The sequence below is a fragment of the Pocillopora verrucosa genome, chromosome 8, assembly GCF_036669915.1.
Source record: "Pocillopora verrucosa isolate sample1 chromosome 8, ASM3666991v2, whole genome shotgun sequence".
Classification (NCBI taxonomy): Eukaryota; Metazoa; Cnidaria; class Anthozoa; order Scleractinia; family Pocilloporidae; genus Pocillopora; species Pocillopora verrucosa.
In genome coordinates this window covers 1991537-2007034 of record NC_089319.1, presented here as the reverse complement: position 1 = coordinate 2007034, position 15498 = coordinate 1991537, and the positions used below count along the sequence as shown (strand labels likewise).

At 37.6% G+C, this 15498-nt stretch overlaps 2 protein-coding genes across 2 annotated transcripts; one reads left to right on the top strand and one right to left on the bottom strand.

Moving 5' to 3' along the window:
• Positions 1-7237: 7237 nt before the first annotated feature.
• LOC131790491 (acid-sensing ion channel 1A) lies at positions 7238-13251 on the top strand. Its single transcript, XM_059107707.2, has 7 exons — positions 7238-7401; positions 8562-9607; positions 10055-10202; positions 10558-10614; positions 10876-11023; positions 11439-11530; positions 11984-13251. The coding sequence occupies exons 2-7, from the start codon at positions 8567-8569 to the stop codon at positions 12103-12105; spliced, it is 1608 nt and encodes a 535-aa protein (XP_058963690.1). The 5' UTR covers positions 7238-7401; positions 8562-8566; the 3' UTR covers positions 12106-13251.
• Positions 13252-13520: 269 nt separating this feature from the next.
• Positions 13521-14653, bottom strand: LOC131791270 (neuropeptide FF receptor 2-like). The gene has a single exon (XM_059108623.2). The coding sequence runs from the start codon at positions 14582-14584 to the stop codon at positions 13694-13696; it is 891 nt and encodes a 296-aa protein (XP_058964606.1). The 5' UTR covers positions 14585-14653; the 3' UTR covers positions 13521-13693.
• Positions 14654-15498: the final 845 nt, after the last annotated feature.

The following is a 15498-nucleotide window of genomic DNA, read 5'->3' as shown; positions in this document are numbered from 1 at the left end:
GATAATGTCATAACAGTCTGATGGGATTATATTGTTTAGAACTTTCTATTATGTTAGTCAAGTGAAACGCTGGCAATACTAGGCGACTTAAACTTATTGTGATGGAAAGATTTTTTAGGTTGCTTCTGGCAACCGTACAAAACCAAAACTCTCTCTTGGTTGTTAATCCAGATATATAAACAGTTACCAAGCCAAAAAACTACGGCGATGGAAAACCAGTAAAGCCTGTCCTGAAATCGTCGTTTCTTTATGATTTTTCTCTTCGTTAACAGAGAGGTTTGTTTACTGCCTTGTTTGTTTTTTTGTAGGCTGTCCTATTCTCAGATGTAACTGAATAACTACGCGATACAAACTGATCAGACAGAAATCGACACTAACTGTAGGATACTCGCATTATTGTATAATTCATAGATGGCTGACATAGCACTTCACCTGTATGAAAATAAATAACATTGAGTCCGACAGTTTACCTATCTAATGATACTAATGAATATAAATCGGTGTCTACAGTTAATAACCTGTCTCTGACCTGGTGGCCAGAAAATAAGCGATAATCAATTGCTAAATGGTTAATCTTTGATTACACTTTTAAAAGTTAATTTTACACCCAATTTGTTAGCATGGGTTTTATGGAAAATCTTTGTTCCATCTTTGCTTGGATATTCTAATTAATTAATGATAAGATTTTCCACGGTATTTTTGCCGTTTAAGTTTATTTTTCAACGACTTTTTCACAATATGACATAGCAAGTTAGACATAGCAATAGTAGTTTTCGTTAATTATTGACTGATTGTCTGAAAGGAAATTCATTTGGACTTTAGTCATCAAAATCTTTATCTCCAAACGAAGAAAAGATATTCAGGATTTCTTTTTGGTTCAAATAGCTAGTGACCTGCTGGATAAGGACTGCTGAATACTGATGCTAGAATGAACAACTTCTTAACTTCGCTTGGAGTTTGAACGAACACTGGGGAATGAAAGCTAACAAGAATGGCAAAGTGTTTTAATCCAGGGCTTCCGAGGATCGTGGAAGAAACGGAATCATATGGCGGCCAGGAAACGGCATCCAAACCAACAGTTCCAACAGTCCAAAAGGTGTCCTGGACAGAGAGCAGTATTTCTCAAGAGTGGCTGAAGCGAATGAGCCTCGTTAAAACATCTGTATTTGCCATTAAACCCGGAATAAATCAAATCAAGATTAACACCAAAGACATGCAAATCTCTACAACGCAATACACAAGCAGACAGTTCAAAAGTGGTCGTAAAAGTCAAAGCCTTGATGGTCTCAGGGGGCAATCTGCTTTAACAGAGTTAAAAGAAAGAGCTAAAATTTCAAGCTTAAATCGACCTTCATCGGTGAAGTCCCTGAATATTGAAGATACCAACAGGCGGAAACCTGATTCAACGTATATCTGTTTGTTAAATGGAATAACATAACCAAGGATTACAGAGGGCAAACGAAATTGCACGGAAGGTGATACACAGTCATAAGTATCTGTAGTACACTCGAGCAAGGATTGGATGAAACGGAAATTGATATAAACGGTGTTAATCGTGCTTAGCTTTGATTAATATTGAACGAAATGGCGACTCAGAAATATGTTCAGCAACTAACAGCATTCGCGGCCTTGTAAGAGACAGAAGCTTCTGGATGTAATGCTTGATTGCATTCAATCAATTAAATTAATTGTTCACCTAAACAGATCGTGAATAAGCAAATGAAGACATTGTCCTAAAGTAAATTTGTCAAATTCCTGGAAATACAACCATTGAATGGCGTTTGTCTACAGTTTTGACTGTAGGTTAACGTACAAATCACTGAAGTACGACAACTGTGGACCTGTCAAGTTGATCCATTGTTATGACTAAACTTTTTTGACATATCTGTCACTGATTGGATCCCCACCCTTCCCCTCCTGGTTAAATCCTTAACTTTTACATCAGTTCTAAATCAGATGATGAAACCCACGTGTGTTATAGTCACCAAAATCTTTCACAGATTCAATAAATTGGAAGCGCATCAAAGCTCCCATAGGTTCATGTCAAGAAAGGAAGTCTTTCACATAAGACTTTGTGAATCGCCTACAGAGTTCTTTCTGTCTTCTTTCATAGGTCCTCGATGACGAAATGCTTTGTGTAATAACGTCAAGAGATATTTTTGCCCCCATGAACTCAAATCTCTTCGTTTCAGTTCTGTTTACAGCTCATTGATTTTTAATCGGGAAAATTAAATCTCTTGACTCCAGACGTCTGATTAGAAATTCTCTCAACTGATCTGCAATTTCATGTATTCAGCTTCGTCAGAATTTTCATTATTCGAAGGAGTGTGGTGTTATGTAACTTCTAGCTGGTTAAGGTTTAATATTGTACTGATTTGTTCACATGTTCACATCTACAATAGCAAGAGATTGTAATTTTTTTGATAATAGTTGGTGGTATAATACAAACATTTCGTTTCAATACCAGCGCCAGCTGCTGGTTTTACCGAAAGATTTCAAGTTAAAAATATCCATCATATGCCGACGGTTACTCGTCGATAAAAAACTTAGAAGGTGGTACAGTGCTCAGTCCTTTCGATTGTTTTTTCCTTTTTCTCTTATTATTCAAACAGAGGTGGACACAAGAAAGGGAAATGATTAATACGTCACAAGAGGCACAAACATTATTAATTTGTCCAACCAAATGGCGCGTTTTAACTATAGACATTCACGACATACAATAACATTATATTTCCTATATTTTCCAGTTAGAATAGTCGTTAACCAACCACGCATGCGTTTTTTCCTTTGTTTTTTGGATTATTGATTGTAAAAACTAACAACCTTCATATGCGTTACTCATCGATATAAACTTAGAAGGCGGAAGAGTACTCAGTCATTTTGATTGTTTTTTTTCCCTTTTCCTTATGTGATTCAAACAGAGCTGGGCACGAGAAAGGGAAATATTTAGCACATATGATCAGAACTATGGTGTGGTGTTTAAAAAACAAGATCAAAATTACTTCAATCCCTGCTTTTATTGGTTGGGTGTCACAATTCTAAACTGGAATTGATATTTCTACCTAAGACAAAATAATCTCCTTTGTGTTGACCGACACAAGTTTGTATCAATATTGAAATCCATGCTTCTTAATTACTTTCTTGACGTTTCATGATGACTCTGCTATAAACGATCCAACAAATTACTTATATTGCCATCCTTAAGACAGGAAAAATGCGTAACTCTTCTGTCAACGAAGTGAAAGTATTGGCCTCTCACTTTGAAAACCACAGTGTTTGCTTCCTATTGTTCGTATCAGTGAGCGGGCACGCGACATGGTTAAGGCGTAGATAAGGTTTAGCCTTTGTTTAGTTTTACCGCGTCGTAAATTATCTCTTGTTTAGTCAAACTTTTTATCTAACTTTTGTGTTCAGTGTCTAGCACACTTACAACTAACATTGCAATAATACTTATTACAAAACCGCTTTTATTAAGAAATCTGAAAGTCTATTGAAATCCTAAAAAGGCGGTCCAATTTAGGATAACCGGCTCTTAAAGTCTACTTCAATTGCCCAACAAACAAATAAGTTAACCTTTGGTACTTTCATCGATACCTCTAGTTGGCATTACACTACATCTTTAAAGTTATTTATTTTTGTTTCATTTCTCCATTTTCCTTCTTTTTTTTCTCAGTTTTTGTTATGATTAAGCCTCTACGTAAAGCGGCGATAGAGGCGAATATTGGAGGTAAATTAGCAGTGAGACAAAAGAACCTTTGACATGCAGAAACAGTCATGAATTTAAAATGACAGCACTAACCATCGTTTAATCATCAATGAGTGGAACTGCCGCCATCTTTATTTAGGTTATATGAAAATAATCGTAGATGCAATTCTTTCACATACACAACTAACACTGGAATTGTCACAATAACCTATCTGGGATTTCGTCTGTCATTCGCAACAAAGCTAAGCTCTCAAGTCTTGTACCTACGGTGACATTTATTTGAATTTAAAAATCACGATTGCATGACGTGCGATTGAACGCCTCAGGGGGTAACTAGAAGACAGGCAGAACTTAACGATCGCTATTAATTCTAATTTATTTTTTCTTTTGTTATGATATCGTAAGTACATTCAAAAAATTCAGAAATTTAAAAATAAGTCACTGACGCGTCAAAAGGATTCCACTGCAAAGTCGTACAACAAACCTTGTTTAAAACATTGATCAACACTAATAACAAATCTGATACCTTAAACTCTATTCAGGACGTGTTGAGTTTTAACAACAAATCGAAAGTTGCTCTGGTTCGACTGGTTTTCATCTGAGTGGTAAGTGGACCGATCTTTATAGTGTTTTGATAGATTGATCTCCACGATCATCATTTAGGTTGTCTGTTTCTAAGTATATTTTGAAGAAATCGTTTCGTTCATCGTTTCAACTCTTTCGCTAACGTTTTCGAAAAAAAAAAAACTGTTCTGCTGATCTAAGTACGGATACATTAACCTCCTTGAAACTTAGGCACAGTATAGAGTGTCATTTGAATGAAAAACTTGAATAAATTCTGTCTGTGTATTTAATGTCTTCGAAAATGATTGAAAGATGGGGTCATCTGTTTTTCAAACACGCAAGTTTGTTTATTTTAGTCAAATGAATAATTATTCATTCAGTCGAGTGTTTCACGAGCACGGTTTATAATGCTCTACCACTGACGAATAACTCCTTAAATCTGGGGACGACTTCCGCTCAGGCTGTTAGTCCTTATTCCAAGGGTAACAATCCTTTTCAGAACTACGCTTTCACTGAGGAAATCACTACACTATCAACTTTTTGACTCTCCGGTCGCGGTTAGAACCGCAGCATAGTTATCTAAACTAGATGTGTTGACAGCATGAAACGGTGTTCAGAAAATCTCGGAATCTGCATTTATTTTGGGGAAAGTAACTAATTCTGCTACGCAATAAGACGGTCCAGTGTAGATTCATATTTCAAGGGATGATAACAAAAAGCCACTGGATCTTAATCACTTTCGAAACTTTCGAATATTAGCTGGCGCTCGCTAGAAATAGCACTCGGTACCGGTTTGAACGATCATCCGTTTTCCTGAACTTCCAGTAAACATTCTTATTTGAACATATTAATCACACATCTCTTTCACATTCCATAATCTAGTGAAAACCTAGAAAACTGACTTTTTAAGCCCTTTGTTCGGCGTTTTCAAAGGGAAAAATGCTTCAGAATTTAATATGTTATTACGACAAAAAAATTTGCAATCATTAATACGTCACTGGAGCAGCTAAGCTTTCACATGAACACACAAACATCACTGGTTTGTCCAATCAAATGGTGCGTGATAATTTACAGACACACACGACTTACAGTAAAATTATATTTTTCAGTTAGAGTAGTCGTTTTAACCAACCACGCATGCGTGTCTATCTTTGTTTTGCAGGTTGTTGATTGTGAAAACTAATAGCATTCAGGTAAATAAGGAGTAGAAAAGGAGCCGGAACAAGATAAGGCACCAAAGACTTGTCCTTATGGAAAGGCTATCTCCTATAGTTCAAGTGGTCCAAAATGATCATTGCCAAATACGACCTGGTTCAACAGGGTTTATCTCCTTAGCAACAAAACCGCGTATGCCAAAAGTTCAAAAGTTGCGCTGGGAAAAAGACAAACGTTCCATGGAATGGTTGAAGAGAATTAGACAGATCAATTCAACGTTGGCTCTTGACTCCCAGCCAGAGATAGTCCTGGACCAAGAGCTCTTTCATAACCCCAAATTAACCAACGAAACGTTAAGGACAGAAAGCAGAAGTGATACAACCGATGGAATTTTTCATAGCGAGCCGTTTCTCTATGATCCAGAAATTGCGGATAATTCTCAGGGTCGAAAACCAGACTCGGCCTATATAAGTCAAATTAGCAAGTCTATCTGCATGTCGGCCAATCCTAAAGGAAATTGCGACGACTTTGATGGTAACCTTACTTCTGTCATGGGGTACTCTTCAAAATACGATCAAGTTCCCGAAAAAAACTCGTCGCCACCGGGCGGTTTTTTTGAATCAGAAGACAACCAAAAAGCCAAACGAAAAACCAGTTTTGAGTACATACAAGGAGTTAGCATGCTTCAATACGGACACAATTCAGAGGAATTTCGCAGATGAAAGTCGCTCTTCGATGCATAATTACAAGTGTTACATAAAATCTCGAATTCTCAACCAGCATGTATGTCAAGCTTCCAAGCAAAAGCTTCAATCCAGAGAGTGGAGAAACGCATATGAAGCGTTACGGTATGTTTTCCTCTCAATGAACAAAAGCCGATTTATATCAAGAAGAACATTTTTTATCGCAGGCTACCAAGAGTGTCCTTAGGCTTGGGCCGCCTTCATTTCTTACTTATGAGGTAACCTGAGTTGCCTGGACACGAGAAAGGAGGATGCAAATGTTGAGACTAGGATAAAGTATTCACTGAAAATCGCGTGCCACTTGCAAAAAAATAGGAAAGGACCCATATCGCTTGCCTACTTTAAGTCACAATCAGAGGGGTGGATATTGCGACATTTTTATGTTGAACCACGGACAAGAGGCATTTCAATTTCAAAGAGAAAGTTAGCGAGATCTTTGGAGATATGTCAATTATGAGACTTAGAGCGCCATCGGACTTTGGCGGTCATGCCCGCGAACTTCTATAGATATCAAAACATTTCCTTATGGTTTCCATTCGAGGAGTTTTCTCGATTGTTTTGATCGTACGATTCAGATGAAATATCAAGTATGCGCGTGCATTCTGTTACAATTTTATCAGCTCTATTGATTGTATTGTTTTCGTTTTCAAGAGTATTAAAAAATGACAACATAGGAATGTTCGCGTGTCTTTTTTAATTCATCACAGCAAACACGTTTTTTTTTCTTCAGAGGGTGTTTCAATATGAAAAGTTTATATCAAAATTAGGTCAGGTTTATCCCATATGACCCACAATCGAATACGTGTTGATAGGAGTTCCTCATAAACAGGTTACTCAGAGAAGAAAACAGAACGTACTCTGTATAAGCACATCATCTTCATGCAGTTCTTAAACGTGACATGGGAAAGCAAACTAAACTGAGAAATAAATGCGGTGATAATATCCAGACCGGAAATGCTACGGAATACTGTTGACTAGAACAAAGATAATGTATGCATAAGTGATTATCAGCACAATAACATACGTCAACCCCCAAACTGACGTAACCAAACAGAGGGAGCGTCATCTACTCATGACTCGTGTCTGAAATATCCCACCTGAGTCTTTGTAGAGTTCAGCGAGCATTTTTTAAGGGTTCTTAACGGAACTTTCGTGTTGCCCTGACAATTTTGAGTGCGAAATCTCGATCTTCTTTACCATCACGAGCAACTGAAGCCAGCAGTGACTGATCAGGTAAGATATTTTCTTGCTTCATAGCCATGAGCAATTGACGTGCTCAATATCGTGATTGTACGATTCGTGTAATTGTGTCAGTTTCCTTTATAAAAAAAGAAAACTAACCATTTCGACTGAGTCACGAATTCTCGTTTGTTAAGGGTGTCGTGAGCGGTTGTGGCAAAGGATGTACGTCGTGAAATCGTGTCGTTGATGATAGCAACATTTGATTGATCACAGTTGACTAGAAATCAATTAAACGATTTTAAAGATCCTTGCTTTTACCAATATATTGTGATTATAGGGAAATAAAAGCTTGTTCTATCAGAAATGCTTGACATTAAAATATACCCGAGAACTACTGTATTTTCCCCAGCTGCAATTTTTATGTAAAAAGTAATCAATCATTTTGCGTGACATAAATTCATTACCCAAAGCTATAACAGAAGTCAACAACAACAACAACGTCAAGCATGAATGGACATACGCCTTGAGAGTGGATTAACTTTCAACTTTATTTCACGTTTCCAAACCTAAGCTATAAAAGATTATAATTACAACGCAGCAAACTGACAGACTGCTAGAAAACAAACAAGATCTTTCGCTTATCTCTTTTAAAGTCGATGCATAATTTAGATAGAACTACCTGCCTCTATATGGTATACTGAGTAGTGCAAATAGAAATTAACTAAGCCAACGACCTCGCAAAATTTTTAAACATTGAATTAAGTTTTCAAATGAAATTTTCATTTGTTTAAGCGCCAATCGCCACTTCGGGCGATGACCTCTGAATATCTAGCATCATGTTCTTAAATTTTGTCTTATATGAAATATTTATCACGGCAGGTAGATTTGGATGAATCAACAGAATATATTGTGTAAGGGCATTAGTTGTGCATGTAATTTGGCTTTATCGCTGACATAATTCTAACTATGCTAGCTCTTGCGCAAGCTGCCTCACCAGGCTTTTTTAAATGCAGGATACTTCGCCCCTTTTTAGTTTGTTAGGAAACTTGTGTTAAAAAAAAAATAAAGATTTAAAGTAATAATAAACAAATTCAGAGAGATTAACAATGTTGGCAACAGGTTAAAGTCGACGGCTGAGAGCTCTTTCCTCACAGGAGAATTAAAAATAAATAAATATTTTGTTATTTTTTGTTTTTGGTGTTGTTATATAGGCACTATGGCACGAAGGGTACCTGTGGCTGAAGACAACTTCCCGCTCCCAGGCACTGTGCCGGCTGAACGTGATCTATATCTTCCGAACCGTGAACTTCAAAGTGGCCTTGAACTCAAGCGAATGATACCGTTCGAGCCAAAGGAATCACGTACTGCCTCTCACGACGAAGCCGACAACAAAAAGTTACCATCGAATTATGAAATATGGTCTGATTTTGTGAATAATACTTCGCTGCATGGAATTCGCTATGTCTTCTGGAGACGCCCTCTATGGGCTCGGGTTGGTTGGTTGCTCATTCTTTTAATGTTCTCGTCATATTTCTGTTTCACTGTGTACAAGTCACTGCAGAAATACGTCAAACACCCAATTAACACCGTCATTACTCAGAGATACGTGAATGCAATGGATTTCCCAGCTGTCTCAATTTGTCCCCTCAATTCTGTCAGCAAAAAAAAGATATACGCCTTAGATGTTGACGCCAATTTTGCCAAATATGGTTTAAACGACAGCGTATGTGCAGTTACTGAGTCGGCGCGTAACGGGGTGCCATGTGGAGCAGCCATGAGTTGCTGCTGCTTAAGTTTCCTGATATTCGACGGAGGAAATCTCGTGCCAAACTGCACAATACCGTTCGCTCAAAGCCTAATTGCTGCTCAAAATACTTCTGGAGAGTTTTTTGATACTGTTAGATTTTACAAAAAGTACGGACAGAGTGTTCAAGAAATGCTTGTGCCTGAGGTTTGTTTTTTTAACGGCGAAGTTAAAAAACAATGTGGCACAGATGATTTTACACCAACCGTCACTGATTGGGGTTTGTGTCATACTTTCAACGCGGGTCCGGAGAACATTAAAAAGGCTGAAATTGGAGGCCCTGTAGGCGGTTTGAACATTTTGTTAGACGCACAAATTGATGACTATGCATTTGCAAGATTTTCAGAGGGATTCAGCGTCGTGATTCATCAGCAAGGAGAATTTATTAATCCTTTGGACGGCATCAATGTTTCACCAGGATCAATGGCAACAATAATTTTACATCAGAAAAGGGTGGGTCCAGATAAATTCATGACAACAATAAAGACAACGATAATGATGACGACGACAGGAGTTGCATGAATCTAAGTTATTTTAGAGTGCTGTTCGCCAATAGGAAGAAAGGAAAATACCTTTAAGAGCCAAAATGCCTAAAGCGCGGGAAAATACGGGCGACTAAGTTGTGATTGGTTTCAGTTTTGCAACCGATCGGTTTGGAGAATGTTGCGAGCTTTCTGGACCAATTACAGAGCGAAGCAAGGCAAAACCAATGTAATCTCAGATTAATTTGGATACTCAATTGAAAATTACTCTATAAAATCTTAATTGGATGAGGTAAACTGGATGGCTATCCACACGAAATAAGGGAGGCACTGAACCCAAAACAACTCCAATGAGTAGATTGTGAAATCTATTTTTTGATTGGCTCTTTACTTTCTTTCTTTCCTGGTTCTTTTTCAGATTGTCAACCTTAAGGAGCCGTACGAAACGAAATGCGAAAACAAGAAATTGAAAACGATAAGTAATTATACGATAACGGGATGCCAGTTTGAATGTCTCCAAGAAGCCATCATCGAAAACTGCCAGTGCCGTTTTGCAACATATTCAGGTGAGCAAACTTTCATTAAGATTTTAACTTCCGTTTTTCACCTGCCTTGCTCCTTTCTTTTGTTTGTTTATTGAAATTTTTGTGCTCTTAGTCTTAAAGCTTTCCCTTGAAACCACCTCTCTAGCCTGCAGAAATCGGATCACGCTCTCTTCATACACACTTCAAATTAATCCCCAAATGGAATACACTGCTTATAGACAGAATTACGATGGTTTCCTTATAACTATGGAAGTGTCTTGCATTTCAGTGATACGTTGAAACCGTTTCGAGCGAAAGGGGAAGAGTAGGAGGGATTGGGAAAAGAATGGAGACATTTTAAGCATTGTAGCTCAATTTTCATGTCTTTTTTTTTCAGCATCAACCGTCAGACCATGCGCCAAATATGATGCAAATTGTATCCAAGACGTCACAAGTAAGTGGAGTGCGCTTCCTCCTTTTTCGACCTTTGTTTAGAGTCGTGTGTAAGTCTTTTCATTTTATCATGGGAAATACGAGAATATGTGCGGGAAAGGGAGGATTTTTCACCTCACCATCGATATATGATCCTGGCGTTGAAGTCGTAGAAGTAAGTCTTAACTACAACGGAACACCACCAAGTGCTCCATGAGCTGGCTTTCGAGGCATATTGAGCAGAAATGCATATGATGTATGTATTTCTTTTTCACTTTGCCAGGCGAACTTGATGCAACAAAATGTGATTGTCCTAATCCTTGTAAAGAAGTGAGATACACTACAGAGGTGTATTACTCTAAGTTCCCGGATGCTGGAACAGCAAATTTGCTCCAGCCCAATGGAGATGGAAGCACATTGAAGTACTTAAGGTAAGCAACTCGAGTTTATTATTATTTTTATCGCCACCGTTATCCAGACTCTCAGTTTTAGAGCTCCACAACAAAGTAATTTCATGACGACCCAATAAGAACTTAACGATCGCCTGTATTAAACGCGGGAAGGGTGAGTGACTTTCAGGTCACCGGTGGCGTAAGCTTTTCATGTTGTTATTGTGACAGAGGCGTGCGCGTTTTCAGAGCTACAACCTTTGATTAAAGGATAGGATTCTGAACAAACAGGGCCAACTGGTGCGAAAATGCTGTAGCTTTGTGTACTAGATAGGGTGATAAGTTTAAATTAGCAAGTTCCTACCGTGGTCTTTTGCTTTCCACCCCCAGGAGACGCGCGATCCACTACTTTATTAACATATTTGATATAAGCTGTACAGTATTTTTTTTTTCTTAGGGAAAACACAGTTTTTCTTCAGATTGGTTACAAATCACTCAGCTATGAATTACACGAACAGACTGTTGCGTTTGGAATTGAGGCTCTGTTTGGTAAGCGGCCTCACTTGGTTCAATTTTCCTTCTCTTCCTATTAATGCAGGAGCTTGTTCAAAGAAGCTCGTGCGACTTGGTTCAATCTATTGAGGCTTCGTGTTCACCTACTAATTTTCGTGATGTTCCATTATATTTGCTCTTTACGACAAACAGTTGTTGATACACTTAGTTAGGCTGCGTATGAAAAGCTTTACTCGCTTTACATGCCCAGTGACTGCACCCCGAACTTCAGCCTCAAAGATTGGTTTGAAGAATTTAATCAAAGATAAATAAATAAACTTACTGTATTATAGTTCGTAACAGACCGAAATTAATAACTATCATAATTATCTGTTCATTTTGTCAGATATTCACCCATCTAACCATTTAGTAATGTGTTTGAATTTATCATGTTTATTAATCTATGTTATTGCAAGTCTATTCATAAAGCTTATATCTATTACACTTCAGGTGAAATTGGAGGCAATATGGGTCTCTTCCTCGGAGGAAGTCTCATGACTATTTTTGAATTTGCGGATCTGCTTGTGGCCATATATTATGTTCGTGCATTTCGCAGAGAATACCCAACTTAACCTAGTGACAAATTAAAACTTAAGAACTCTTCATTAAAAGCTAAAAACTACGTGCGTCCGACAGTTTATTCCGGGAATGAAAGGAGGAAATTTTTCGCTCACATGGAGCATAAATGAAGAACATATATGGACGCATCATGAAAGAGAGTGAATGTCCTATGGTATTATTAATAGAACGTATGGTATATATTCAATATCATAATGAAATCAATCTACTCTTCTGTTTTAAGGAAATTGTAGCTTACCCGTTGTCTGTAAACTTCATCCTTGTTCAGTATCTTTAGTTCTGAGTTACGGATACGCATAAAAAACGAAATTCACTAAAAGACTTACATAATTCACCGTGCGTGATGCAAATACGGTTTGCATTTTTAATGCAAGCGGATAACAATCTAGTCATGGCACACGGGTTTTTAAGCATGATGTTTGAGCTTTTTCAGAAATTCTCTTTGATTTGACCACCATTCAAATTCAGATCAAATTGGATCCAAAGTTAAATCCATTTTCTGGTAACAGGGATCATTTATATAACATTCTCTTTGAACTTACAAGATATTGAATCAATCTCTGTCACACCCTAACTTGTTGATAATGGGGCCATATATCATGAATACTGTCAACATTCATTATATTTTACTAGCGTATATCCTGAGGTGATATCTCTGAAAAATCAGGTTTTCATCATCTGGCGTATTAGCAGCACTATCAATTCCTCTTGCCAAACGTGATCTACTAAATTACGAAAAAAAAGAAGCAGGTGTATCTAACAAAAAATTAGTCTCTACGTATGACGTATACTCAAGATGATCAATTTGTTTCTCACGTATAGAGCCAGAGAAGTGCTTGAAATCGTCATTGTTACGATTCAGAATAAATGGACTTCATTTCGGAGATTATTTGCTCCAGATGAACAGGCGTTTCTAAATACACTCCCCTGCTCATTCATATTGAATATACAATTTAAAATGGTCTTTTAAGCATCTTATAAGATGGAATATCCTCTACTGTTTTCAACAGTTTCATTATTTTTCCACGTCTGTCAAAACTCAAGATAAAACAACAACTGATAACTTCTAACCGGGATTATCCTGACATTTTAAGTAAGCTGACGATGAATAAGAAACAAATAATAGTCTCTACATCAGCTTATAGAAAAGTAATCTCCGCATTACTCAGTATAGTATAGAAAAAAAACTGAAAAGTGAAAAATCAGTAAGCAGTTTTGTGGAAAATAATCGTTAGAACTGCATTTTTTTTTACTTAAACCGGCTTAAAGGATATTACAAAACTTCATCTTCGATCGTTATCAATATGCCCCTAAAACCTCAGACGATTGCATTAGATTGAAAGAAACAAGCATTTTAACAAGAGTTATATGAATGCAACAGGAACCCTCAATATCCCGTTCACTAATCTGGAGATCATTTTTTTTGGTTAACAATGCAAGACCTGTACAATACGACAACTGGTTGACTCAGTTTTCGAAAAAAAAAAAGGCATGGGTAATCGTTTCTCACAAGTGAAAACAGCAATGTTAGAAATTTCCAAGTAAATGTGGGCGAGTTATAATTGAGTTCGCCGTTCTGGCTTATTTACACGTCAGAGCCCGCCTTATTGACTGTCTAAAACGTCTACTTTGAAGTGTATACACAAAAGGATTCACTGTAGAGTTCAAACAAGTCAAAACCACTGTCCATCTGTACAAAGGCGAACCGTACACAGCGTCAGAAATGTTAAATGCCAGGATGTACAGAACTAGATTCGGCAGCCAACATACTGAATAAATAACTGTCAATGTTATGGCCATTTTAGTGACTTTCTTTGACATAAGAATGGCTCTTCTATTAAACCTTGATGATGTGGATTTCTTCAGCCACAGCTGGTGAACAATTTTCGAGTATACAATAGCCATGAAAATGACCGGCGATGCTCCGACGACACAAAACCAAACTATGCCATATAGTTTTGGAAGCAAAGGGTTTGGCCAATTTTCTATGCAGAAATTAGTTTCGCTATCGTAGGACATGATAAAAAACAACGGCAGATTGAGCAGCGAGGCAGAGGCCCAAGATAATATGACCAAACCTCGCAATTTCGCCATTGTCAACTTCTTGGTAAACAGATGAGGTCTGACGACAACATGGCGGCGTTCAAAGGCGATGACGACAAGTGTGAAAACAGATGCGGCACCTCCGGTCCACATGAGATTTCCACCGGTGATAAAACGGCACAAGAGGTCTCCGGCAGAGCCAAGAGGATGGACAAAAAATGGGCTAAGAACGTATCTTGGAATCGCAAAGACTGCTACCATGATATCTGCCACAGCCAAGTTAAGGAAAAGAAAATCGAGGGTCGAACGACGAAATCGGAACCGCTTTCGCTGAAGAATTATCATACAAACCAGTAAGTTCCCGACGAAATCGACGATAGATAGTAGTGAAAACGCCACCACGAGAGCAAAGTCGTTGGCAGATAGCATTATAAATCTCGAAGCTGAAAAATCTATGACTTGTTTTTCTTTTTTTTTAAAAAAAATACGTGCAACCAATTCACCGAGTTTAGGCCGGCCGTGGAAAAGTTGTTTTGGCCGGTAGATATGCTGATTAGATTTGTAACAATACCCCGTGTTAATATTTAAGGAAGGTGCACTTCATTGGGACGATGATTTCACTAAACAAACTAGTGCTATAAATACCTATATTTAATACAGGAAGCAATTCCATTTGTTTACAAAAAAAATGAAATGTTGGTGTTTTTTTTCTTTCGCTTTCTTAGACCACGCCACTGTTCTCTGTGGTTAAATTGATCAACTCAGGGATTGTCATGTAAAGTTGCCCTAAGAGTTTTATGAAAGCTACTTTACCAAGTTTGCTTAACTTGTTTATTTTTTAATTCTTTTTTGTGCAAATTACTTAACTGCTCGACAAAATTTCTGACACTCGTCAGAAACCAAATCAAGGGCTTTCGACAAATATCTATGAATAGTAATGACTGGCTACCCGTACAGGACACCCTTTTAAATGAATTGGCAAAAAAACCGTCAATCATGAATGAATACGATAAAATTTGCTTTTTTTGCTTCATTACAGAGTCATCAGCGCTTAAAATTTCATAATCAACTCGTCTTTTCGGCAGAAGTTACGTGTAAACATGTCTGCAGCGTTTCTCGTTGAGAGAAATTAAATACGATATGGATTCTGTCCACTGTTACCCATTTCTTTCCGGTATCTAAACAGAGATTCATAATTCTATGTTTTAGAGCGAAATTAAGACCCTTTGAGCTTATCTTCAATTTGGTATTTTAAATTTTTTATTAATGAGACCCATATTTTGCACATTTTCATATCATTTGGGGATCTTTTCCAGTGATTATCAGAAGGCGATTTCACGCTG